At 33.6% G+C, this 26361-nt stretch overlaps 1 protein-coding gene across 2 annotated transcripts in view; it reads left to right on the forward strand.

The window, feature by feature from the left end:
* The window catches only part of LOC146529129 (popeye domain-containing protein 3-like), a 45601-nt gene that overhangs the window by 4934 nt on the left and 14306 nt on the right, over positions 1-26361 (forward strand). For both annotated transcript variants that reach the window (XR_014879027.1, XM_085202063.1), the window contains exon 2: positions 16704-16861. Coding sequence is in view for 1 of the 2 variants with exons in the window: in XM_085202063.1 (XP_085058189.1) it covers positions 16704-16861 (158 nt within the window). In the remaining variant the exon portion in view is untranslated. The remainder of the gene's footprint in view (positions 1-16703; positions 16862-26361) is intronic.

Consider the following 26361-nt stretch of genomic DNA (forward strand, 5'->3'; position numbering starts at 1 on the left):
GAGACATTTAGATAGGTAGAGACCTGTAAAACATATGAGAATTGAAAATCTTTAAAGCATTTTTTTATACAAAACTTACATTTTATAATATAAATAGGTAACTTCACCTATTGCTGGCTTTTTCCAAAATATGCTGACCAAATAAATCTGTATATGGGTAGCGGTTTCTCATCGGTTTTATAATAATTTTTAGTGTAGAGAATAGAGACAGAGAGAAGAGAACTTCTCCATGTGGTTGCCCTTATACAGATTTTTTTTAACCACAACGTTTTATTTATCATTGAAAAAAAAACGATATCTATTTATTTAATATTTATTACTAATGGTAATAAATCGCTAATGGCTCACCATTTGAAACCTCAAACATCTGAACTGTTGCCTAACTTGAGACAAATATTACTGTCAAACATACACATGTACATACATACACGGGTATGTAATTTGTTTCTTCCTAATTCGGTTGTCGCCCACCTTTTATTGATTTATTCACTTCATAATAAATCATGGGCACATTTTCTTTATTGATATTAATTAAGTGGCGCAGACGCACAAGCGTGCGACTGTAAACGCGAACATTGTGGATTTGATTCCCAGTCGGGGAATGAAATATTTGATATTATCATTCCTTCACTCTCGTAAAGACAAGCGTATAGACAAAGCGTGGCATCGAGTTCTCACTAACACGCAATGCCTCGAGGATTCGGCAGAAAGTAGGGGAATTAGTGTCTTAACATAAGTACCCTCAGCTTTTCCTGCTATGTGCAGGATAAAGCGTATTAAAAAATTGTGAAATAACTTATAAAATCATCGTTGCATAATGAGACAACGTCGACTGTAAACACAATGGTTGCAGATTCGATCTTCATTCGAGAGAATGATGATATAGTTTCCCTGCTCTGGTAAGTCATAGTGCAGCGTTAAGTTCCACAATGCAATACGCAATCTATCTAATTTGGATTTTAAATAAACAAAGGAGTTTTTTTTAGGCCTATACTGATTGACGCTGGATACAGAGCGAAACAAAGTGATCCTATAAGAGTGCCGATTATTCCTTTTGAGGTATGGAGCCCTTAAAAATAGGTTAATTGACTTCTAAATCTATTGTGGCGTTTAATGAATGTCTTGACACTAGGTGCTATCCACGCGCGGGTCAGGGTACGCGAGGGTACAGCTCTTTAGTTTATGTTATTAAAAATCGATATTAACATATAATGCCACACTAAAACTAAATATCCATATACTTATATGTATTCAATTTGTTCAACTTAATGGAACTCAATTGAACGTCAAAGACTTAGGTGCTAGTACTTTTCACTCCTGCATATTGGATGAAGGATATACAGAGGAAATAGGCCATGACCTCTTAAGACGGTGCACATGTTCAAATCGAATAAAGCAAATCCCGCCCGCCACTATAAACCCGTTTACAGCAGGAAATGAATTATATCTAACTGGGGAAATGTGCGGATGCGTCGTCTAAGCTACGTTGTGATAGAAAGTGTTGATAAGCCACACCATTTATTTGTAAGGGTTTATAAACTATTCTGAATTTAGCTTGTATTTTATTAAATTAAGAGTTTAGTATTAGGAATCCACGTTCGTCATGCTAAAAAAAAAACAAATTATCGAATATTATAATGTTTAAGTATGATGATATTGTTTAGATTTCAAGTCACATGTGCTAAATTTCGTAAGTTTATGTGTGTTTGGATGGTTACCCTGAGTGGGGATCGAGCCCACAACCTTCGCTTTTAGTCCTGCCAAACGCTGCCCCACTGCGTCACGAGGGCCAAGAGATGTTATAGATTTCAGACAAATATACGAGTATTTATAAAAAGACTAGCTTTTACTTGCGGTTTACGCATTCAAATGAAAGTAGCTAAGTGCAATTAAACAATCTCATCAGTTTTTTACTATAGAGAATTGAACTTCTCTTCTCCACGCCTTACCTGTGCCGGATGGTGGTCATAGGTTCAAATCCCAATACACAAAATGCGCCGCATAGATCAACTGATCACTTTATCTATAACTGGTTTTGTTTCTAAGCTGTGGTCGTAGTAAACAAATCTCGCCTCATTTAGCGTTAATTCTCTGTAAATATTAAATAAAGATATGACTCACTGTTCTGTCAACAATATCACTTGACGACTTGAGTTTGAGTTGAGTATTTGGTATGCAGATAGGAAATGATGCTAAATAAGTGTTAAGATTGATATAAAAGTTAATATATAATAATTTTTATTATGGTTGTGCTCAACTCCTGCCTTGTTATCAGAGCAATGTAATTGTAATTCTATGCGCTGACGAATCGAACCCAGAACCGTCGTATTTACATTTAGATGCTACCATGTAGGTAGCAGCATACTCGTATAGACATGAATGTCTTATACATCGTTGTAATACATATCCCCAAAACACGAAACTGGAAACCTTAATGTCCCATAGGGGAGAATCCTTAGCAGTTCGCAAACTGTTAAATATATTAAAACTTACTATACCTACCAACTTTTAAGACGGAGAGTTTTGATATCTGATGTGGTAATGAGATTGGAAGATATGTTAAGACACTCTGTTCTATACTTTCCGCCTAATTTAGAGATTCTGTATATCTGCATAGACTAAGATAATTATCTATGTATTACTAAGATACATTGCTTTTATAAATATAAATATTACCAATATATTATTATATAATGAGGTCATGTGCCATTTTGTCACAAGCATATGAATGTAAACACCACGGTTGTAGGTTCGATTCCCGATCGGGGGACTGAAATACAATAGTTTGCACGCGTGCCAATCTGGTCCGTAGCCAAATACATGACCGTCTTATACAATTAAGTATTGTATTTATACAATTATTATTACAAATTTTTAATGTAGCTTTGCCGAAGAAAATTGTAATAAACTTATACACTTTTCAAACGGTTATTTCAGATTTTAAAGTAAAATTCTTAAATATTATAATTTGTTTGAATTCCATGTTTTTTCGATTCGATTTTGCGGTGTACACAAAGGTGTAAGTAAATGGTAAAAGATCCCTAAAAACTGTGTGGTGTGAACGATCAATAAGTAAGTAGCGTTGAACTCGATCGTTACTCGCGGGCCATGACTTGTATAGGTATGGTGGCAATTTCTATGAATTATAGAAATGTTTTATGCGGAACCTGCGGATTGCCGCAGTTGTTATTTGGGCGCCTTTTCTTATAATCGATTTTTTTATAGAGTAAGTGAAAATGATTAAAGGACTGTTTTTTAAGGTATTCCCTTTTGCTTTTCCTTTGCCAGGAATAAAAATAATATTTCAACTTTTCGTCTTTTAGCTTCGTTTTCACGCTCTATCCTGCATATAGCAAAATGGGCTATCTCCTCTTCAACCCGACAAGTCAATCAATCTATAGAACAACATTACAGATAAAGAATTTAATGAATTGTCAATTTCCTTCCATTTATTGTTTACGGTTCTCACGTTATATAAGAAGTTACAAAAGAGAAGCGAAGCGGTGAGCACGTTTCAAAGGATTTTTTCATCTGTCAGTCGTCGGGTGTGACTTTCGCGTACGCCAATGTCAGTCACTTTGGCCACGGTCGTCTAGGTGCTGCTGTAATGAATTTTTTTATTACTGTTTTATTTGGCCTTTTTATTTGGTATTTTTACGTATTTTTAAAATGTTTATATTATAACAGTATATTATATTATAACAGTATATTATATTATAACAGTAGAAACACATCAACACACTCCAATTATTATAAATCTACCTAAATAAACGTATAGAGGAAACAGCATCATGAAATACAAATATTTTAAAATTAATCATTATCGAAGCCGTCGTGGCGTCGTCGTCGAAGGGTGTGACTGTAACGCAACGGTTGTGGTCATGACATGACCCCGTTTAATATTTTCGTTTCTTCGCTCTGGTAACAAATACTCGGCCTCGAAAAATTCGGTAGCAAATGAAAAAAATAGAGTGTCCTAACACTAGGTTCGTCGCTAAAAATGTCTATGTAAGTATCGAATCTGAAACCACCACGTGTACAGGCAACCTGTCCCACATGGCTAAGGCATTTTGAGTCTTGAGTACTTTGTCATTTACGCTTATATATTTATTATTTTAAAACCCTTATATTCTTTTAAAGCGAAACTGAAGCAACCTTATTGCCCATTTAAATATTATATAAATTTTAATTGTAATATTTATTGCGCTATAGACCAAGTTTTAATTTTTACGATGACTACGAGCTTCCAAGTTCCAACTTTACTTTTGCTTACGTACCAATCTGAATGTATGTCAAGTTTTCTTCGAATAGCTTTAAGATATTAATCAATAATAAGCGGTCCTCACAATGTTACAAAGAAATATTTCTCGCTAACTAAATTAAAAATCAATGGACCTAACTAATATCACTCTTTACACATTATATTTAAATTATTATTATTTCCTTATTCTGATAGATTAAGTGCGGCTTTGAGTTTCGCCACTCCACAATTAAATCTAATTCCGATTTGGCGGGAATTTTGGGATAGAAAGTACATATGTATGGTGCCCCCCAACCTCCAACCTCTAATTGAAATCGGTTCAGCTGTTCCGGATGGTTCCCAGACAACCAAAAAGAGAAACAAATCGTCCTCCGAATACACATAAGAACGCAGTTATTTTGAAATCACAGACAGACACTTTGATTTAATTTATATGTACAGCTTACATGTATGTATATATTCTATTACTTACAATCACTTTATATGTTGTTATGGATGTACCTAAGTATGGTTAGTGGTTCGAAACCTATTTGGAGAAATGCATGGTTTTTTAGCTTCTCTGGTTATCTAAAAGCTCAGTTCCATTAAATGAGAAATACGTGAAAATAAAAAAGTCTTTATATTTACATATAAATAGAGTTGTACCTACGTTAAAAAATAACATACAATAATTTAAATGTAAAGGTGGATAATATGGTAATTCATAACAATAGCTTATGAGCACACCGCATCTTCCTGGAGAGCATTACGTGACGCGAGTACAAAATGTGCCAGAAAACCAAACCTAAACTTATAAGGCAACGTAAATGGTTATAAAAGGAAGGGTTCGGAAGTTAAGTAGGATTTTTTTAATTTGAGCATCATGCTTTGTGAGGCTAGTCGTGGCGGCATCGCGGCGGCAAGCATTAGCGTGCGACTGTCAACACGACAGGTTGTGGTGTTTGATTCCCACTCGAATGTTGTCGATGTCTTCTAACATATATGCATATATACATATATATAAAATGTAAACTATATATTATTCATAATCAAAGCTTTATTTCAGTACAAAAGCTATAATTTCAATCAGAATATAGGTCATTTCTGGTGATGATGCAACTTGAAAGTGGATACAATAACCAGTTGATCCCATTTGATTTATGGCGTTCCATTTATCCCTTATTACTTTCTGTTTAACTTTACTGAGTTAAAATTGATTGTAAATGATAGCTTGCTTACAGAATTACAAAGTCGTTACCTTAGACTCACTATGTATTCTTTAATGATTGTGGCGTAATGACTCTGTTTTTTCCTTGAAATTTGATAGGCGGAGAGAACGTAGAGTCAAAACACTCCTTTCGTCATTTTCAGTCCTAATTCGAGATATTGAGTGTTGAGTGGCGGAACTCAACGTAGGTATTTTCGTTCTTTTTCAATTACTTCGAGTGAGAATTGAACCCACAACCGATGCCTGTACAGGCGAACGCAGTCGCAATGCGGCGTAATTTACTAAAGTATTATTTTTATGTATATATTAATATGACGTTTTCATTATAAACTAATTACAGACGCTAGCTCTAGTTTCTTACTTAGTATTCTACTTCTTTTTAATTTAGTGTTTTCTCAAGGGAACTTGTTGTTCTTGGAAGGTAATTTTTAACATATTTTTCTTGTACAAATGTCTTCTTAATTTTGCGGATAATAGAAATCAAATATCATTGAAAATATTGTAATTTTGGTGCAATAATGATGTTATAACCGTTTTTAATTTTAAAAAGTATTAATAATGTACAGCCGTGCAAGAGGCGCGGGTTCAAATCTCGCTATGTTCAATTTTTTATACGTTTTCTAAATGTGTGTCTTTCTTTACTAAATGTGGGATAACACTATAAAAAATGTGTGTGTTATAGGTTCGATTTCCACTCGAGGAAATAAAATTTACAATATTTTGATTTCCTCGCTCTGGTAACGAGGCAAAGCGCGTATAGCTCTGCCACTCAATACGGAATGCCTCCAGAATCCGGAGGGAAGTGCAAAACAGAAGTGCCTTAATGGAAACGAAGTGGCTTTACACTAGGTTCCTAGATTCCCTCTGACTGTCCTGCTATGTGCGGGATACAGCGTGAAGCTAAAAAAAAAATGTGTGCATGTATGCGAAAAGACTACATACAAACTTTGATGTCTCCTGCGATAGTTCAAAAAAGTGGAAAAACGTAATTGTTGCACCAAACGCACGTTGCATAAATATTCCTTAATGCATATTTAATATATTTTTTATAAGAAAATTATGTTAATTTACGTTGCTTATGTTTATTATGCCGTCGGGCGTGAAGGCGTCGCGAGAAGGGTTTTTCTCCACGCCGCGCCGGGGTCACTGGGACAGGGCAAACGCCTTCTCTGACGTCACAGTTGAAGTGTAGACTTGTGCGTGATATCATTTTGTTAATAATTTTACCCAAATTACATATGTTAACTCGCTTTTCTAAAAGAAATTGCTGCTTTTTAAAAAAAAATGCTTAAATTAAGTAAGGCTGCTTAAATGTCTTCTACGTTCCTATTTTCTTGAGTTTTTAATAAGTGAAAAGTTTTTGCTCACTTTTTGAGGTGGTTAAAAGGGACTATTTAAAATAATTGATTAATGCGTTAATAAAGTTAATTTTATGCGTTACTTAACGCCGTAATTAGATATATTACGCTGTATCCCGCACATTGCATGGTAGGCTGTGTGTTATGGCTCTCTCTTCCCATTACGACACCTCCGCGAGGATTGAGATTCGCCGCGCCGCGCTTTGCTTCGTTAACAGACCGAGGAAATTAAAATATTAATTATTTTATTTCATTTCCTCGAGAGGAAATCAAACTCACGACTTGTCGCGTACAGTCACAGCACGTCTTCTACCCCTGCGTCACGGCTTTAATTCAATATTGCTAATGCTGCTTAACATTAAATTATATTGTTAAAGTAAATTAAAACCAAAATTATGTATAGATACTTACATAAAACAACCATAATTCTTCGAAATCAAAAAAAAATAATTTCTCTTTGTTTACTATCATGCGATAGGGTTTAAAAACCTAGGGGAACTTTAACGATTTTTTGTTATTATCGAGTGGTCGACAGCTCTGTTGCTACTAACTTTCATTATTTAGAGTGAATAAAATATTAGACATTGTTGTGGGCCTGTTATAGATTCCATTTCAGCTTAGGCAATTGTTTGTTTTAAATTATGGCAGGTGAAAAAGCGGCGTTGAGTTCCGCGCGTCTAACGTGTCTTTTAATTGTTTCTGTCTGATTTTTAATATTGGAGATGCATGAAAGTAAAAAATATCCTCCCGCATAGTAATAGTATAGTAATAGTAGTAGTTTTTCTAGTATATAAACAACTAATATGTAAATAGAGCCATTTTCATTTGAATTCTATCATATGGGAGAAACGGATAGTTATTTAATGACACGAAAATACAACCATATTATAAAGTTTATGATTTCAAAATACTTTAAGATTGCTAAATTATGAGAAATTATCTTATTCTTTTTTTCTCTTTCTCTGTATCCCGCATATAGGCAGATGGAATCACGTGTTAAAGCACTCTGTTCTTCACTTCGTGACGCAACATCTGCCTCGATAATTATAATATTTTGATATTAAAAAGAAACTTATTAATAGGTGGCGAAAACGAGAGCGAAATGTTAATATCATAATGCTTACTCAATAACAATTTTTCCCGAACTAACCATGAACTAGTAGTGAATTTAAAGTAAGTGTAGATACGTACTTTGATTTACGTCAGCGGCCAAAACTTTAGAACTGTTGTCCAATGCGGTTTGCAACTAACTCACTTTGAACCGTGGGTATTCGGTCCGTGGCCTAGTTGCATCTGTTTTGTAAAACTGCACGGGAAATAAGTGTAGTCTTTGTATATGGAAAAGGTAGAACTAGAGAAAATGTATTGGATTAAAGGATTTCACACAATAACTCTTTTTTATGGTATTTCTAGCATTTTCGAATGCGTGTGAAGTAATATTCCATTACTTAGCTATCATAAATAATATTTTATAATGTAAATCTTCACTATTTCATATTTTTATAAAAGTGTTTGAATAATGAAATATACTAGTACAGTACGCTCGTGATATCGATTTATGCAAAGGTGTTGCACCCCAAACGCGATGCCCCAATATTGCAAGTTGCGGTTGATCCAATTCACCTTTGTTATTTAGCTTCCATTGATTTTCTGCTTTTCCGTTGCCTATCACATACGTTTAATTTCATAAAGCGCTGTGCGTTTATACACTACTAGTGGGCGAGCGTATCTTCGTCTGCTTATTTGCACCCTTAGAGGGTGAATTTTAAAAAACCATACAACATGTTCATTGAAATATTTTTAAAAATTTATTAAATTATTAAATTTTTTTCTTAAAGTATTCTGAGTGCCCCAGGTAACTCTAACATAATTGTCACGATTTCATCCTGCTGTACTCAAGTTATAGCATACCTACTCTAGCTGTAACGTACAGCATTTTCTCTATAAATTGACAAATAAAAATTTTTTTTTGTTACACTCCACAGAAAAATGTGTAACATAAACATGACACAAACGTAACTGGTTATGGGTTTGATTCTCGCTCGAGGAAATAAAATATGTATTTAAACTTATAATGTTAATTTCTTCGCTCTGATATCGAGACAAAGCGTGGCACTGAGTTCTGCCACTCAACTCGCAATGTCTCCAGAATTCGGCAGAAAGTAGGTGGTGGGGGATACAGTATGAAGCATGTTTGAAGGCGGAAAGCAACTCTCCTCATTACAATTTTGTCTTATCATTTATCACAACGAGCAATTTACAATGACCCACAGTTTATTGTTGATCGGTAATTGAATGGCCATTGTTATAACAATTTAGTGTAACTGATGATGATTGATGGACCAAACGCTGTCTGGCTGTCTGTTGATAAATGTTCAAATGAAAATGTGCATCACATCGCACCCACAACCGTCGCCACTTCTAACATAAATGTTAATATGTCTCACATAATTAATGTTATAAGGAAAAATAAATAAATTATAATTTAAAAAAAAATTCTGTCTATCTAAAATTTATTCAATTTAGCAAAGTGGCCAAGAGCTATAACCATTTATTGAGGAATAGTCGAAATTAGGTCGATGATTCAAAGTGCACTTGTTTTATATCTGGTCTCTTAAACGTAGACGTCACCATAAAGACAGTGGATGAGAACTGTTTCATCATGTTAGTTTAGTTAACTGACTTAAAAAAAAACTAAATTATCAGTTTGGTATGTATGTTTGTAATATTATTGGAATTTGATAATATTCTGATCTTCTGAGTTCATCCGCGTATATTTTATGTTTGTATTTGTCTACATAATTCTCATAAACCTAAAGAGTATAGCGAGATCATCCATTTTGATAAATAATGGTATATGGCCAACTTCAGCAACAGTCCAAGCTGAAAAAAAATCGGTTCAAAGATTTCAAATTAAATTCACGAGAATTATTTTAGGTACATGTATCTAATATAATCATTTGTACTGATAAGTATTAGATGTAATTTTGGCTTAATTTATTAAATTAATTATAATTATTCTATACATTTTATTATTTGGTTGCGTTTAGGACGTTTTGAAATGAGAGGTGGAATCAAATGTCGTACTGTATTCACATTGTATTTTATCTCTTTGATGCGTTGGATATTTTCTATGAAAAAATACTATATAAGACTGCAGTGTCGATATTTGCTTTGAATACATCTATCCTGTCTATCTTCGGTTATCTTTAATAGTTGCATATATAACATTGCATAGATTGCCTTTAATATTGTTTTTGTTATAGTATCATATACTATCAACATACATTTTTACATGAAAAATATATAGAACATTAGACGGTAAACGCGATAGTCGCCGGTCCGATGACCCAAGTAATAATGACTTTATTAAAATTATTAAAATTTTCTTGCTAAGTAAGCCAAAAAGTGGCGTTGAGGTTTGCCAGTCAACAGTCATTGTTTCGAATTTAGACGGAGAGTGGAGAACACTGTGTCCTGAAACTAGGTTCTCTTTACCTCTAGGTACAGGAAAAACTGTGAAGATTTACATGAAAGATAATATTTTATATGACGTTTTTACTTTAAATTTTTATAACGCTCATTTTAAGATTTTTTACTCTAAATAAAATAGAAACTTCTCCTTCGAAAGTTAGATTCACGTCCACGACATAATTTCAGCTTCAAAGATCGTCTGACGATCAAAGGCAAAGGTAGGATCCGAGGACGTCCGATTATAGGTCAAACTAGCAACTTCCAGATGCAGTTCCAATGTTCCATAATTATGATTCCAGTTTTAATTTCTTGATTACTTGGTTATTTTAAATTTGTTATTAAGTTGGCAATTTTAATTGCTGTAAAATTTTTTTGGCGAAAATGTATATTCCTTTAGTTTTACGATTTATCCCATAAATAAGCAGAGAAAATCTAGTGTGCATATTACATTTTGGCCATTCCTTCCTGCCTTTCTTCGAGACATTGCATACAATCGTTTACAATCGCATCTTCGCAAGTCGTAAGAAATCACAACCGTCCATTTGCAAACACTGCGGGACCTGTCCTGCCGCGAACCAATATAACATTACATAATATATATGTTGTTATCTTTACACTTAATCCCTCCTTAAAAAGGGAACAAGACCCTCTATTTAAATATACATATATATATTGAATAAGAACGTATGACCTACAAGTTTTTTAAAGCTATTCCATGATACGAAAAGTAGACATCACTAAAGCTGAAAATAAGGGCAAACAAAAATAATAAGAGATCTTTATATTGAATTTATTGCCAGGTATAAAAAATAAATTGCCTTGCACCAATCCCACTAATACCCATCTAAGAGATAATTTTTGTGGGTTTCATCGTTTTTGTTTATTTTTACCTGTATTAGACAATGCGGACTACCTGTGTAAGGTTTCTCAGTGAGCCCAAATCGTTTGACGTAATTTATTTATTTTTAAATGACTTCTTGAGGTTCTTAAACTTTTGATGTCAAAGCACGTGAGCGGTTTAATTATGATTAGATATATTGATTTGTAAAAGACAATTGTACTTTAATAGATTTCAATCAGGGCGGTAGTTTGATGATATCACTTGCATCAATTATGTCAACTAACAGACAAATGCCACCTCAGTCTACCACCACGTGTGATCACGGACTACGATAAAGTGTTCGATATGTCGGGTTTCCAAAAATGTGGAAACATTGTGCTCCACCATGTTCTAAGAGTGAGTAGGGAACATGTAAATTCCCTTTGTATATATAGGCTAGATTATGATTAGGGAAGAGTTTTTTTTAACACCATAAAAAGCATTTTAACAGATTTCCATGTCCATTCACAATAAATTTATATGTCATCCAATGATTGATAAGTGACAAGGATCTCTGATCGGTGTGTGTATACAGGCAGTTTCAGCAGGTCGATAGCAATCAGTGTAGGCGTTGTGGAATAAGATGGATCGTTGATATCTCTTGCTTTATTCGAATACATTTCAACGTGAAATCGTGCTTTTAACATTCGTTAAATACAGCTTAATAAATATTTATTGGTATCTGGTAGGTACTGCTTATTTTTGAAAGGTTCTAAAGAATGAAAATCAGCTATAAGTTTATATTGGAGAGTAAAGTGGAACTTGCTCAAGTGGCTTGTGCACGTGGAGAGAGAATGAGTTACAGAGAGAAAACATATATTATGTAACAATCTATATCTATAATAGACAAATAATGTAGAGTGTATAACTTAATCAAATGAAGCCTCCAACAACATCACGTAATGTATAGATGTGTTGAGGTGTAAAATCCCATCAAACAGTGACTATTTCAATTAAATAGCGCTTATCTGTGGCTTCATGCTCGTGATCAGATTATATACGTACATACATACGTGCGTATTTTTTTTTTGTTTTATACATGTTACATTATAGGGCTTTCATTTTCTCGCTCTGCTACCAAGGCAAAGCGCAGTGAGTTTTGCCTACCCTACTACATGCAGGATACAGTCAGAGTTAAAAAAAATAAAATTCTAGGGTTCGTGCGACGCTGTCTTCATATTTCTTTAAATAAATTACGCTTACATTAAGTACAAATAAAATTTCGTAAATATGGTGCGTTTAGATTGGATTGAATTTGCTGTATACTAGTTTACGGCCGTTTGTTTGCCTGGATGTGGATGTGAAATGTAAAATCCCGTATGTCTTATAGCGGACCGAAGAGTGTTGCAGTCAGACCTTCGTTATCGTACACTAATAAGAATCGTCGATCAGGGATAATAAAATAGTAGGTACCTAAATTTCGTTAAAATATAAAGCTTAATTTTTAAATTTTTTTGGGAATGATGTTAGAAATTGCTTTAGCCTTAGCCAGATATTTAGCACGGCTTCAAACCCCGGCTAGACACCCCTAAAGCCTAATAAATTAATAAGCGTGGACAAAAAAAATTAGTAAGATTGCAATAAAAACTAAATATTAAATAATAATTAACTAAAATGAAGAAAACTGATATTTGTTCCAGTATATCCTGATAGTACTTACCAATGTCAGAAGTATACGCAGATAGACATTCAGATTTTATAAAATAGCGACGGTCTGGTTGCCTCAAGCTCTCTTGGACCATCATGTCGGACTGCGCCTATAAATATATGACATTTGTATTAAATTAAAATGTGTTACTACATCTGGACTACATACAGCTAATAAAACAACAATTTAAATTTATTTCTCATTACAAAACAATTAAGTGTTCTTTCCGCTTAAGTTATTACCTACTATATGTCGCTCATTTGGTGCAAGAATGACTTAACTGCATGTTTTTCGCAAGTCGCAATCAACGTTTGTAAGTAGTCGTTCTTTATACATATTTTTAGTTATTGTTGCACACCAATCGATCAGTAAAGAAGCAAATGAACACTTATTTGCTATGTAAAAGATTCGTTCCATACTAGAAAATGTAAAATTCATTTACATATGTATATATAACATCAACAATTTTTTCGTTCCAATTTCCAATATTGTTTAGAAAACGTACGAAAGAAATATAATCGTGAAGTCTAAGCCAAATTTGAACAAACACACGCAAGCATATTTTTGTAGATCCGAACAAACAGCGCCATTCCGGGAATGAGTATTTGCGTCCTTCTCGTGCCGTCTAAACTGGGACGCGGTAAAAGGCAACGCATAGTTTTAAATATAAATATCGATACTACAAAACTGAGCCGAACAAAGGAACAATATGGCTAACTCTTCATAAAAAGTGATCCATTGTTTGAATATAAAATTGCAATGTTGACGCCGCCGCTTTTAGACGAGGCGCGATAAATGCTGTACCATTTATTTTGAAACTGAAGTTTAAAAGGTTGCCTTTTGTGAGTAGTTAGTGAGTAATTGTTAAATATATGTCAAGTGTAGAAGGTCAGTTTTGTGTCCTTTTAATAAGGCCGTGGCCTAAAATAATTAGATTACACATCACAGCCTTTACAAGTCCCTAAATAGAATAGGGGCGTTTATTTGCTTTTATGTAATATATATTTTTTGGTAATATGTACTGTAGTGTCATGAAAAAAAACACAGATAATTGATTAAAATAAAGCAATAACTTAATACGCGTTGCATGGTGAGGAGTCCTGAGCAATGTGTTGTTACTGTCCAAGTCTCTACTTTATCAAATTCATTCAAGTTCTAAACAGCATCTTTGGGCATACTTTAAATGTGCCCCAGAAATTATGTAAAATCTACACATACGGGCGACATCCTTAGAATGGAATAAAAATGAAATATTTCTTTTACAAAATATATTTTGCCTTGCAAATTTTATTTAACATCAAGTCGGTGGTTCACGTTATAATTTACAAGTTGCTCTACGACCTTTGAATAAAAGGCAATCAGTCGCTGATTATACGGTGCGAGTACGATGAATGTGCATTCATTATCGTCTTGACTTACTAACGCGATTCATGGTTTCAAGGTACCTAGTAAGTTTGTATACTTTTATGTGCGATTATGTCTCTTTTGGTTCGCCTTTTATTTTTTACGGTTTTTTTCTGTGACTTATAAATTGTAGTACTACATAAATATAATAAAAGCTCTACAAAGAGGCCTTCGTGGCGCAGTGAGACATCGTCTGCCAACTTTATGGTTGTGGCTTTTATCCCCGCTCGGAAAAAAGTGTCATCGTCATCATCATCGCGTTCAGTTCCCTCTAAATGGTAGTATTTTATTGGAAACGGAGTGTCCTAACACAAAGTTCCTTGCCTATCTTGCTAAGTGCGGCTCACATTGTGAAGCTAAAAGAATATTAAGTCAATGTGAAGAAACAACAAACTTAAATTATAAGTCTGGTCAACCCTTATATATGGTTATACCCTTGTTTATTAGTACCTCTGCAGGTAAATATTACAAAGCTCCGCTACCTGAACATTTATTCCATTACAAGTATTAATTCTCCAAACTTTATTTAGTATGCGTCTCATATTTAATGTGTTATGTTTATAGTATTACCTTCAAAATTGAAAAAAAAACTACGTAGATACTAGGCCATCATGGCACAGTGGGAACATGGAAAGAAAGAAGAAGAAGAATTTCAATTTTAAAAGGATGTGTAAAAGTATGAATGTGTACTTCTAAACCTATATGAAGTAAATACTATATAGTTCTTGTCATATAAAGTTTTATCCAAGAATTTTACCTTCATTTAGCAGTGTTGGTGTGATGAATGTATTCATTATCGTCTTGACGGGACACTTATGCAGAGTGTAGGCTATACAGTGTACAGATGTGGCCTATTTGTTTTGTTTTACCAATTATGAAACATCATTGCCTAGTTTCTTATACTGTGAAGTCATTTTCAACAGTAAATGCTCAAAACATATTTTGCATAATTTAGTAGATTAAGAAATTTAATATTAAAACAGATTTTGTTGAAAATTGTGATAATTAAAATAAGTGAAAAAGAGTTCACTTATATTTGCTAGATATATAGTAGATATATAGTAGATAGTTTTTGCGTTTTTATACTCATGTATGTACACTGAGAACTATATTTGATGTATATAAAATTCTTGGTTTCTCGTCATATTCTCAGGGAGTACTAGTAAGTAAGTAACTTAAATCTCACTTTATACTCCAAGTTTCAGCCACAAAAAAGTTTCTCTGGGACTTTGGTATGTTAATGTAAAATATATAAAAGTATGAGCCTCTTACATATGTTTATACGTCATTGTGCAAAAACTTTTATCGGGATCAATCTTAACACTAGTTCACCAGACCAGAGAAAAATGCAATTGCAATTTCTGACCAAACTGGGCGTTTACAGCTACACACTGTCCCTCTGCGCTAGTGCAACCCCATAATTGTAAATCATACTTTATTAGGTACTAGTTTTGATACTTTTGAACAATTTCTTAGTTGTACCTTTAAATTGTAAAGGCATTTATATGGTGCTATCTTGTTGCCCCACAAGTCATTTCGTTCTGATTTTACGACGCGCTCAACTTCGTTACGGTCACGAATGGTCTGGTCACTTGTAACCTTGGCATATTTGTTTTCGAGATCATTTTGTTGGATTGAAATTATCGAGACAGCAAAAAAAATGCAGAATACTTGAGTATCTTGAGTATTTACTTACCTGAGTTGACAACAGAAGCCGTTGTGGTGTGGTATATCGAGTTTAACTGTAAATGTGCCTTGTTTCATTCGGCCCAATAATTATATGTAAATTATCTTCATTACTAGTGAGTAGAAATTTTAGCATGGGGAAAGAAGTGTTAATACACTTCTTTAGAATGTTAAGACATAAGGTACCATCAGCCTACCCTGGCTTGTGACAAAACGCGTGAAGCTACTTTTTCTAAGTTGAAAACAATCTCCGTTTGCCGCAGTGCCTAATAAAAGAATTGATCAACGGTTGAATACGTATTCTTGTGTTTTCGAAGAATATTGGAATATATCCAGAACAGTCTGCATCTGCATTGTTTGGATATGTATCTTTGACATTTACATAAGTTAAATCAAATGAAATGGTGCAGACGTAGCGTAGTCAGATACTATATAATTTTTTTAGCTTCATGTCATATATATCTAATGTATAAAAATAATTGTTATTGTAAATTAAAAAAAGGGTTATATAAAAATGTTTATTTTAGGGACTTTGTGTCCTAGGTCGAGAGAAACCTATGATTATTTCAATTGAATCAGATTAACACTTATATTATATTATATTTAATGAAATATATTAACATATGCCAACTAGCACCAAGGCACAGCGCAGCGTTGAGTTTTGCGATTTAACACAAACTGGGAAACGGAGTATCTCAACATTAGGTTCCTTCTGACTGCCGTGCTATATGCGAAGACATTATTATTTATATTGTTTTATTTAACCCTATTTCTCTATTTCCCAGGTATATTTAGCCCTATTCAAACCGCTGCGGGTGTCCAGGAGGCAGTTCCGCCGCGTGCTGATGTGCATGCGAAACGTACGTCATCTGAAGTGCCACGAGCTCTACGCGCACGAGAAGGTCACTAAGGTTGACAGCTTATCACTCGTGCTATCTGGCAAGTAAGTGTATGCATTTGATCAACTCAAGCTGAAAATTTAAACATGGATGTTGGCGTGGTAATCTATGAGTAATATACACTTACCTATATATATATTAGTGATGTTATATATATGATGTTATATATTAGTAATATATATATATATATATATATTAGTGATGTTATGTTCCGGCAAAAATGAGGAACGTGTTTCAGCTGTTCCATTACGGCTTTGGAAAATGTTCCAATTCTCTTCCCAGCGTATTACGTTCCCGGAATATATTTGGAACTGTCAACACATGACTACACCGTCTTTTGATAAAATTTACCTTCGCATTCAAGATGTACATCCTTTAAAATTATTATTTTCAAACTTAATGAATAATTATACGGTGAGATGAAATAGTTTTCATATATGACTTCAGAGATATTAGAAATGACATCAGAGTATCAACATGAATTTAATAGGGAAGTGGTAAACAAAGGATCTCGAGCTTAGGCATAATCCGTGAAATCATTTGCGTAGCGCCCGTCTCTATGGTAATAATGGGCCGCTAATGCCCGCACCGTAGACAATGCCTTCTCATTATAGAGTTTTAAATGAACGATCCTGGTGCAAGGGTTGCTACAACCCTTCTTTTTTATTATACTTTAATTTAAATTTAACTTTTTTATTTATGTTGTTTTTCTTTTTAATACGTAGTTTAAAATGTCGGAATGTATAAGTGATAGTCGTGGTTGTGATCCCTATATTGACTATTGATTGTGGTGGGCACGTTCTGTAGCATATTCCGCATGCTACTAAATATTTTTTAGTTTCACGCTCCATTTCACACATAGCACAAAACCTGGGAACCTATTGCTAAGACACTCCGTTCACATTAAAACACTTCCGTTCCCCACTTTCCGTCGAATTCTTGAGGTATTATTGCATGTTGAGTGATGGAACTCAACGCTGCGCTTTGCCTCGTTTGAATCGAACCCACACCGTCGCGACTACAGTCGCATATTTGTGCTCCTGCGCTACGACAGATTCATCGTAATATTTTAAAAAGAACAGATAATATACGTGTGTGCACACTCACATGCACACACAAACAATTTGTGAATTAGCACGAAAAAAAAACCACTATCTAGCCGTCTATGTCTACTCTAAAGGATCTTTTGCTCACTCAGACACTGTTTTTTATCCATTTTTACTAAGAGTATAACTTTTTAAATATTTTAACTTTGACGTCGTCGCCATTATGGTATTCGAGTTTGTAAATTGTGATTTAATATTTCCACTGTGACGATCAAACGTGTATCGTTAAAGAGAGTAATGAATCATGATATCATAAATTACTTATTTTCGAATGAGCATCAATTGGGAAGGATAAGTCTGTGAGGTGATTATTATTATACGTCATACTTTTATGGGAAAATGTGTAAGTGCAGAAATCGTCCGAGAATGATTTTTTTATATTAAAAGTGAAAAGAGTTGTGAAAATAAGTTTGTGTGTTAAGGGTTATTACCAAATACGAGGGGCATTCAAAAAGTAAGTTTCGCTGGTCTGGCATTTCTAATGTACACCATCTAGCCGACTCACACTGAACATAGTTTCAGTTTTGGGTGTGCTGGTATGAGCGGCACCGATATTGATGACGGAAAATAGTTTTTTTAGCAGTCTAAGCTTGACAACAATGGAGGTACCATTGGAAAACGTGTCCAATATTGAATTGCGTGCAGTTATTCGATTTTTTACTGCTAAAGGACTAAATTAAAACCATATTCAAAGTAAATTAGTGCAAGTTTACGGTGAGAACTGTATGAGTGTGCAAATGGTGCGGGACGAGCAGATGTGAACGATGAACAGCGTGCAGTACGGCCAAAAACAGACACTACGGACGAAGCTATCGAAGCTGTTGAAAAAATCATTGAAGATGACAGACGACTGACTATTGATGATATTCTTGAATTGATTCCTTCTGATATTGCGATTTGCCGAACCTCAATCTTTACAATCTTCAAAGATAAACTGGGTTACTGCAAAGTATGTGCAGGACACGTCTTTTTTTAAGGAAGGTTTGCTTAAACTTCAATACAGACATAAAAAATGTATCCAAGTCGAAGGTGACTATGTAGAAAAATAGTTTATGTTTCAAATAATAAATATATATGCGTTTTTTAACCTAAAAATTGGTTTTTACATCATTTTAAAAATAGGGAAACTTACTTTTTGAATGCCCCTCGTAAATGATTGAGGCCAGTCGTAGCGCAGGTGAACACGAGTGTGGTTTTAAAGGTTGTTGGTTCGATTTCTATATGATAAAAATTATTATTTTAAATATTTTTATCAGATATTTAATATTAAAATGGGGAACGGAGTGTCTTGATTGTAGGTTCCCTCTGCCTACCCTGAAGTGTGCGTGAAGATTTAATTTATGTTACCTGGACGGGAATTAAATCTATTAATTTCGTCATTATAATGTCATTAGAAAATCTAAAAGTCTATAATAGAAGTTCTAACCGTGTCTAATAGCTTCATCAGATACGTCTTATCTGCATATTTATCATTCCAATAAGCTAAGCTTAGCTCTAATGATTCACGCTTCTAAGAAAACATCTGCGAGGGCTGCGCTGTATGCTCGCAAATAACCCCCTTTCTTGCATGGCTAGATCCTTACTCGTCTTTTAGTTCTGGACTTAAGTGGGAATGTATTTATATTTTATGAAGAACCTTGTGGAAACGTGTTTTTTTTAGTAATATTAGGAAATATTTACTTAGGAACCGAATGAATAAGTATTTTTTAAATTATATTTTATTTTTTTGCTTTTGATATTAGCAAAATAAAGAAGATGAAGTTTTGTATAAGAAATAATATGAATGTTGATTGATTGTTTGAATAAATTGATTGACAACATTGGAACATTGATGCAATGTAAATTATAATATTTTAATTTTATATATTCTGGGCATCTTGTGAAGTTGTGGCTCCTTACAACCTCACAAGAAGCAGTCAAGCGTCAAGCTAAAAACCAAATCTAACAGGAAAATGGGAAAACCTCTGAGAAATTACGTGTTGAGGAACTCGACACTATAATTTGTCCAACCAGTTTTAAATAAAACATTCATTTGAACCCGCAATCAACATGTCAAATCAGATAGGCACGTATTACTGCGCTACCGACGACATATGTATATTATAAAGTTCTGAGAAGTAATCAGGGACAAGTTAATTTCCGTCAACATTGTTAATATCTTTTTTTGGAATAGGATGGCTTATAAGCCATTCTATTGTTTTTACATTATTATTAAATATTTTACGTTTTTACTGTATTATTAAATATATTTAAAGGATACTATTGTTAAGATATTATGAACGTTCAATTAGTCCGGTTAAGTAAGGAACAAACTCGTGCCAAATAGTATGCAATGATGTCATTGAGTTGACTCGCAAAACGTGTGCATAACTTGATTTGCTCGTGGGATCCATTGATTTACTTTTTCTGTGAAATATTTATATGACTTAGACTTACATGATTTGCTTGTTAAACTTTAAACTTATAAATAAGTTTAAAGTTTTAAAGTATGTTAAACAGTAATTTATTCATCATAATATAAAACATTTTCGTTAGTGAGCGACGAAAAGACAACACACATTGGTTATTTCGCGACGTAGAGACGCTGAAATTTCGCAAGTAGAGAATCTCCATGCCAAATAGGGAGTGTAGAGGACTATTTCTCGAAATTCGGGTCGTACCAGTCTCGTAATTTTTTATTCTTCTCTAATATTTATTTCATTACACGCATAATACTATGTATTTAACTAAAAATGCAATCATATATATTTTTAAGTAAATGTATAATTCAGAAGGCGTCGTGGCGCACTTACAGACAACGCGATGGTTGTAAATTGGGCACTCCTTTCTCCCTTCAATCTCGATATTCTGGTAAGAAGACTAAGTGAGAAACGGAGAGTCACAAGGTGTCCTCTGCGTGTCTCTGCTATACGCAATTGTGCAACTAAAATAAAAATATTTTTGTATGACACCAAAAAGTTAAATAAAACACATACGAGTATCTATCTACCTTTTACGTGGCCATTCGTAGATAACAACGAAATAATCTCTCTGTGTTCAATAAAGCTAATTGAAAAGTGTGAAATGTATGGGACTGACATAAGTAGTGACATACTCGTATTGATGAGCAAACATTTTATCGCCATACCTACATATTTTTAAATTGGTTCTGTTTGAATAACATTTTGATGGCATTCGCAATTTTTAATCCTTATTGCAATTTATTCAAATGATATCTCTTTCACACTCGAGGTACTTTTATTTTTGATATTGTTATATGTAACTGTTTCTGATGTCGATTGTCGAGTGGAACTCAACACCGCGCTTTGTCTTATTTACAAATATAGGTACATATTACATAATAGCTTTAAATTTGAAAATAGAAATATATTTTTACTATAACTAAGTTAAACTAATGGCCACTCAATATAAAAGACACACACCAACTCCCCGACTCCTTTCACGTTAACCGTTGAGTAAACATTTCAACCGCCAGTTATTTTAACCTGTCAATAGGCAGTTAAACGGTAACTTAGATCCGACACGACCTTTTTGTTTACACAACAGTACCTGTAACGTGTCTTTGTAGGACTGTTACGCTTATACTATTCATGGTGGATGTGTGAATGAAAAACTTGAACCAGACTTTTATAGCGATTAAAGTTGTTAAAACGGTGCATTTACAAAGACTGTATTTTAGTTTTTTTTTTCTTATTGACAAGTTGTCGTATATGTCTGATAGTAAATATATGTTGTGTAGAGTGCTGCTCTGCATAATATGGTTATTTTAATATTGATTATGGTTGCAGCATGACTGGAACATAATTATGTATACCATAATAGTAAGTAGTAGTCCTTTGACTTGAATGTTATGCTAAGTGGCCGTTTGGGGCTGTCGTGCAACTTAGATTAAAACTAAATAATTGTAAAATTATACAAAATCAATTATACTAAATATATTTTATTTCTCTGGATAATTAAACATTTATTTTGTATTTAAGTATAAAAAAGAAATATATATAATAAATATAAATTTTATCTCAGATGTTTTTTGATTTTACAGTCAGTTCCGACATTGTCAGATAAGCATTATACATTTTATATGTGAAAGATTCTTTGACGAATTGAAGTTATTAAAGAAATGTTCAATTTGTCTTTCCTGCAATGTCGAAATAACTTTTCTGTATCTTCTAATTTGCTTTAAAAAAACTCTAAACAAAGGCGGCTTTGAATTCCGTCACTCAACATACAATACCTCGAAAAAATCAGCAGAAAGTGGGGAACGGAGTGTCGTAACACTAGATTCCCTCTGCATACCCTCCCGCTGTATCCTGCATACAGCAATGCGGGATACAGCGTGAAGCTCGTATTTCAATATTCGCCTGACAGCAACCTTACACACCTAACCGTATAAGATACAGCACAGGTTTTTGTGAATGAACTCGAATGAAAGGAAAAGTAACACGCCTCGTGCTTACTATACTAGGTGTGTTACGTAAGTACCGGCTTGTAGACCTTGCAGTGCTCTGGTACATGCGTGGATGCAGTGTTAACATGGTTGAGAAACTACACGCTATGACTGTTTTGTTTAATTAGTTATATATTTAAATGTTTATTTATTTAAATTTTTATTTAAATTTATGTTTTGTAAATCAGGTTTCAAATAATTGATGTTTTTTTCAACACCATATACTTAATATGTAATATGTTAATATGTATCTTTCTCTACTCGTCATATTTCTTTAAATCTACTTCTTGAAGTAGGTTATTAACAAAACTATAGGATTCTTAAAGATTATCGATATTATATTTCTCGATTTAAAGAACAGACAGAGTTTCATCAAAATGGATTCAATATTTTTTTGAGATATTTTCCCTTCATACTGGAGGCGAAGTGCATTATGTACCTACGTAATTGTTGAATATTTGTTCTATTTTTTTTTATTTAGTTGTAAATATTATAGAATGTATTATGAACATTTTCAGGCGGATATTGTACAACTCATTGGCCAACACTTATTATGTATCACAAATGCAAATTTTAAAGTCTGCTTATTTATGGCGTATTCGTGGGACTTATTGACGTAATTGGTAACTTATGGTAGTTAAATATTATAGAAATAATATTTCAGAAATAAAGACTCGAAGTGGTTTTACTTCTCAAATGATACTATTTTTTTTAAGATTTTAAAATTTTGCTTAACGGTTTGTTATGAGAGTTGTGTTTGAAGGCTAACGACGTCCGACATTTAATTTCATAAACGCCGTCGTGCATTATGCACGTAACCGCAGGTCATTTTGGGGAAAGCGTTATTTAAGGACAACATTATAACTGACGACGACATGTCCATTTTAGCACCATGAAATGTACGGAGTTTATTATTTTCAGTTTATTTTTAATATATTAAAACGGTTTTTCCAGTTAGTTTTCCAGGAAAGAAAGTTACTTTATTTTAGATATATTTGAACTTGTCGACGCCTGCCAAGAGGCGCAGATTCAAATCCTAATAGTAATTAAAACTATTACAAGAATGTGACATAACATTCACCTACTTCATATTTCTGAATTATTAAAAAGCGAGTCGTAAAAAACTGCTGTGTTTAAAACAGCCTCCAGTGTAAATGAAGATTGTTCGTAGTTCTTACATTACCTAAATGAGAAGAAGTCTTGGTCATTTGAGAATTGGGTCAGTTGTTTTAATTTTGGAATAAGTGACGTTTCATTACAATTTTTCTTTTACTATTTATCAATTTTTATATTAACTTTTTCTCTCTTCTGTTTTGTTAAGTCGATCTGTTGTTGTATAACAATATTTATGAAGCCTGATGTCACTCATTCTATTCGAAGCTGTCGTGGTTCAGCGGCACGGTGTCTGACTGGTGTAGTGGATTCGATTCCCACTTGGGGGAATGAGTTCTTTTCATGTTCTCGCTATGATAACAACCAAGCACGGCATAGGGTTCCATCACTCAATACGCAATCACACGAAAGTTGTACAATGCGTGGAGATAGGAGTATTCTAACACTTGGTTCTCTAGGCCTGTGAGTGATTGGGCTAGATAGATTCATCTTGAAATATGTTAATTCCTCTTGTTGACGAGGGCACGACGATTAAATTGGAAAGTGGCTGGATGGGATCTTGCAGCGCTTATAGTTATACCGATCTAATTTGGACTCAACAATTTTTTCTTTCGTCGTCTCTTAGTAAAGTAATAATTTATTTTATCCCTCCATTATGAGTAAACGTTGAAGAAATTAAGAATTTATATACCTATTCGGTGTAGGTATATCTTGTCATATTGAAACCTAAATAGTTATCATGCGAGGTTAAGCGGGTCAGGTAGGCAGGTACTTGATGAGGTGAACCCATATTACTCAATGTCTGAACACCTTTAGTGTACTTACGAATGTATATTATGATAAGTTTTTTAAAATATATTTATTTAAATAATATACCTACTCAAAGAGTTAAGAAAAATATTTAAGAATTTAAATTAAAATGTTAAATATTAGTGGGAAGTTCCATTTCCCACTTGTATAGAGATGTTGTTTTTATTCTTTGGTAAAACTAAAAAAATATATATTATCGCTATTTCCATATTAAATGTACACGATATAAAACACTAGTAACAATCAGAGACTAACGAATCCCAGAGCAGACATCCCATAAGCCTACAAATGAGCAATTACTTACGCCACGTTTCATTGTCGTAACTCGTAAACTTTTCTTATAGCTAGGTTGTAGACAGGCGTGTATGTATGTATGTATGTACGTAGATAAAGGGGACAAATGCTATTTTAGGATTATATTTGTAATGCACTGCTTATAGCCTTGTTAGTTTATTTCTATTTACTGATATGGAATGTTAATATTTTGTGTTTTTAAAAGTGTGTTGACTGTAAACGCGAGTGGTTGTGGGTTCGATCTCCATTCTTCATCGTTTTGTTGTCCGTCCGTCCAATTCGCACTTGGCCTGTTTTTTTAATGATCAAAACCTATCTAAATTCATAGTAATCCTCACTTATTCGCGGCATTTTGCGGATTGTAAATACCTATACATTTTTCATTTTCATTTAGATGATGGAACTTTACACTGCTCTTCACTCATCATCGCTCATTGTACCAACAAATATATTTAGTTCCGTAGTATAAATTATTAAATTGAGAATTATAATTAAATTTCCATCTTCTTAAAACCTTACATAAGCCCTATACCTGCTTCATAAATCAATTTACACGGACTATAGATTAAGCTGTATTATAAAAGAGATCAAACGCTCAAAAGTTCATTACAAAGCGGTTAAAAAGAATGGGCGTGGTTGAATTGCAACCGCCAATACTAGCCAAGGTAATATAGACCGTGTTCATTGATTTTAGTTAACGTAGCGAGAGTGCAGAAAAAAATTATACTTTAATAACAGCTGTTTATATTTAAATGAGTAAAGAATAATATTATATCTTTACTAGCTGGCCTACACGCGGCTTTGCCCGCTTCAATTTATTGTTATATTATAGCCAAATTGTACAATTGTGTTGTTGGGTGTTTGTTTATGTGTTATTTTGATATACTCGTATAAGCTATTACTTTAAAGTTTCATCTGAATAAGTTCAGAAGTTTTTGCGTGAAATTTTTACATTTTTAATTTTGAAGTAGGGTAGGATTATTGTAAATCAAATAAGGTTTTTGGATAGTTATTTTGTGGCGTAAATAATTATGTTAGTATTATCAGGCATACAATAAGCACCATAAACTATGGAAATTATTCATTTCTCAGTCAGACGCTGTGATGCTCCGGCATCACATATTTCAGTTAATACGGATTAGACAGAATTTAAAAATATTATTATCTAAAAATATTCACGAAGTTTTGTCATTATTAAAGAAACAAATATTTTTTGTATATTTAATAATGCATAAGCGTACGTATTATAGTTATTAGTTATATGTAAGCCTATCACGGCTAAAAAGAGTAAAAGTTCAGATCATACGAACTAAACATAGCTGTTACTTTTTTACGAAATTATAACGAATCATTAACGAAATGCTCCGAAGTTTCAAGGTATTAATATTAATTATATAATGAATGTTTTCGCGTTCAGGCGTGTGCGAGTCAGTGAAGACTGATTAATGTAATGTAATGAATATTTGTAAGGACGCCATTTTGGTGGAGTTTACTAGTAAATGTGGGTTCAATTTCCGCTTAGGAGTTAGGAATGACTTATTTTCATTAGCTCGCTCTCGACCTAGTGTTAAAATACTTCGTTCCCCACTTTCTGCCGAATTCTAGAGGCATTGCGTGTCGATTGGCAGAACTCAACGCCACGCTTTGCCTCGTCATCGGAGCGAAGAAATAGAAATATAAACGTAAATAAACGGCATCAGTTTAAATAAATAAAGAAAATATAGATATATTAAACATGGTATCATCATTTGATGCAGAATAGCAACATTAGCGT

This window comes from Heliconius melpomene, chromosome 18 (assembly GCF_056956725.1).
Source record: "Heliconius melpomene rosina isolate 202511_hmr_F chromosome 18, ASM5695672v1, whole genome shotgun sequence".
Taxonomy (NCBI): Eukaryota; Metazoa; Arthropoda; class Insecta; order Lepidoptera; family Nymphalidae; genus Heliconius; species Heliconius melpomene.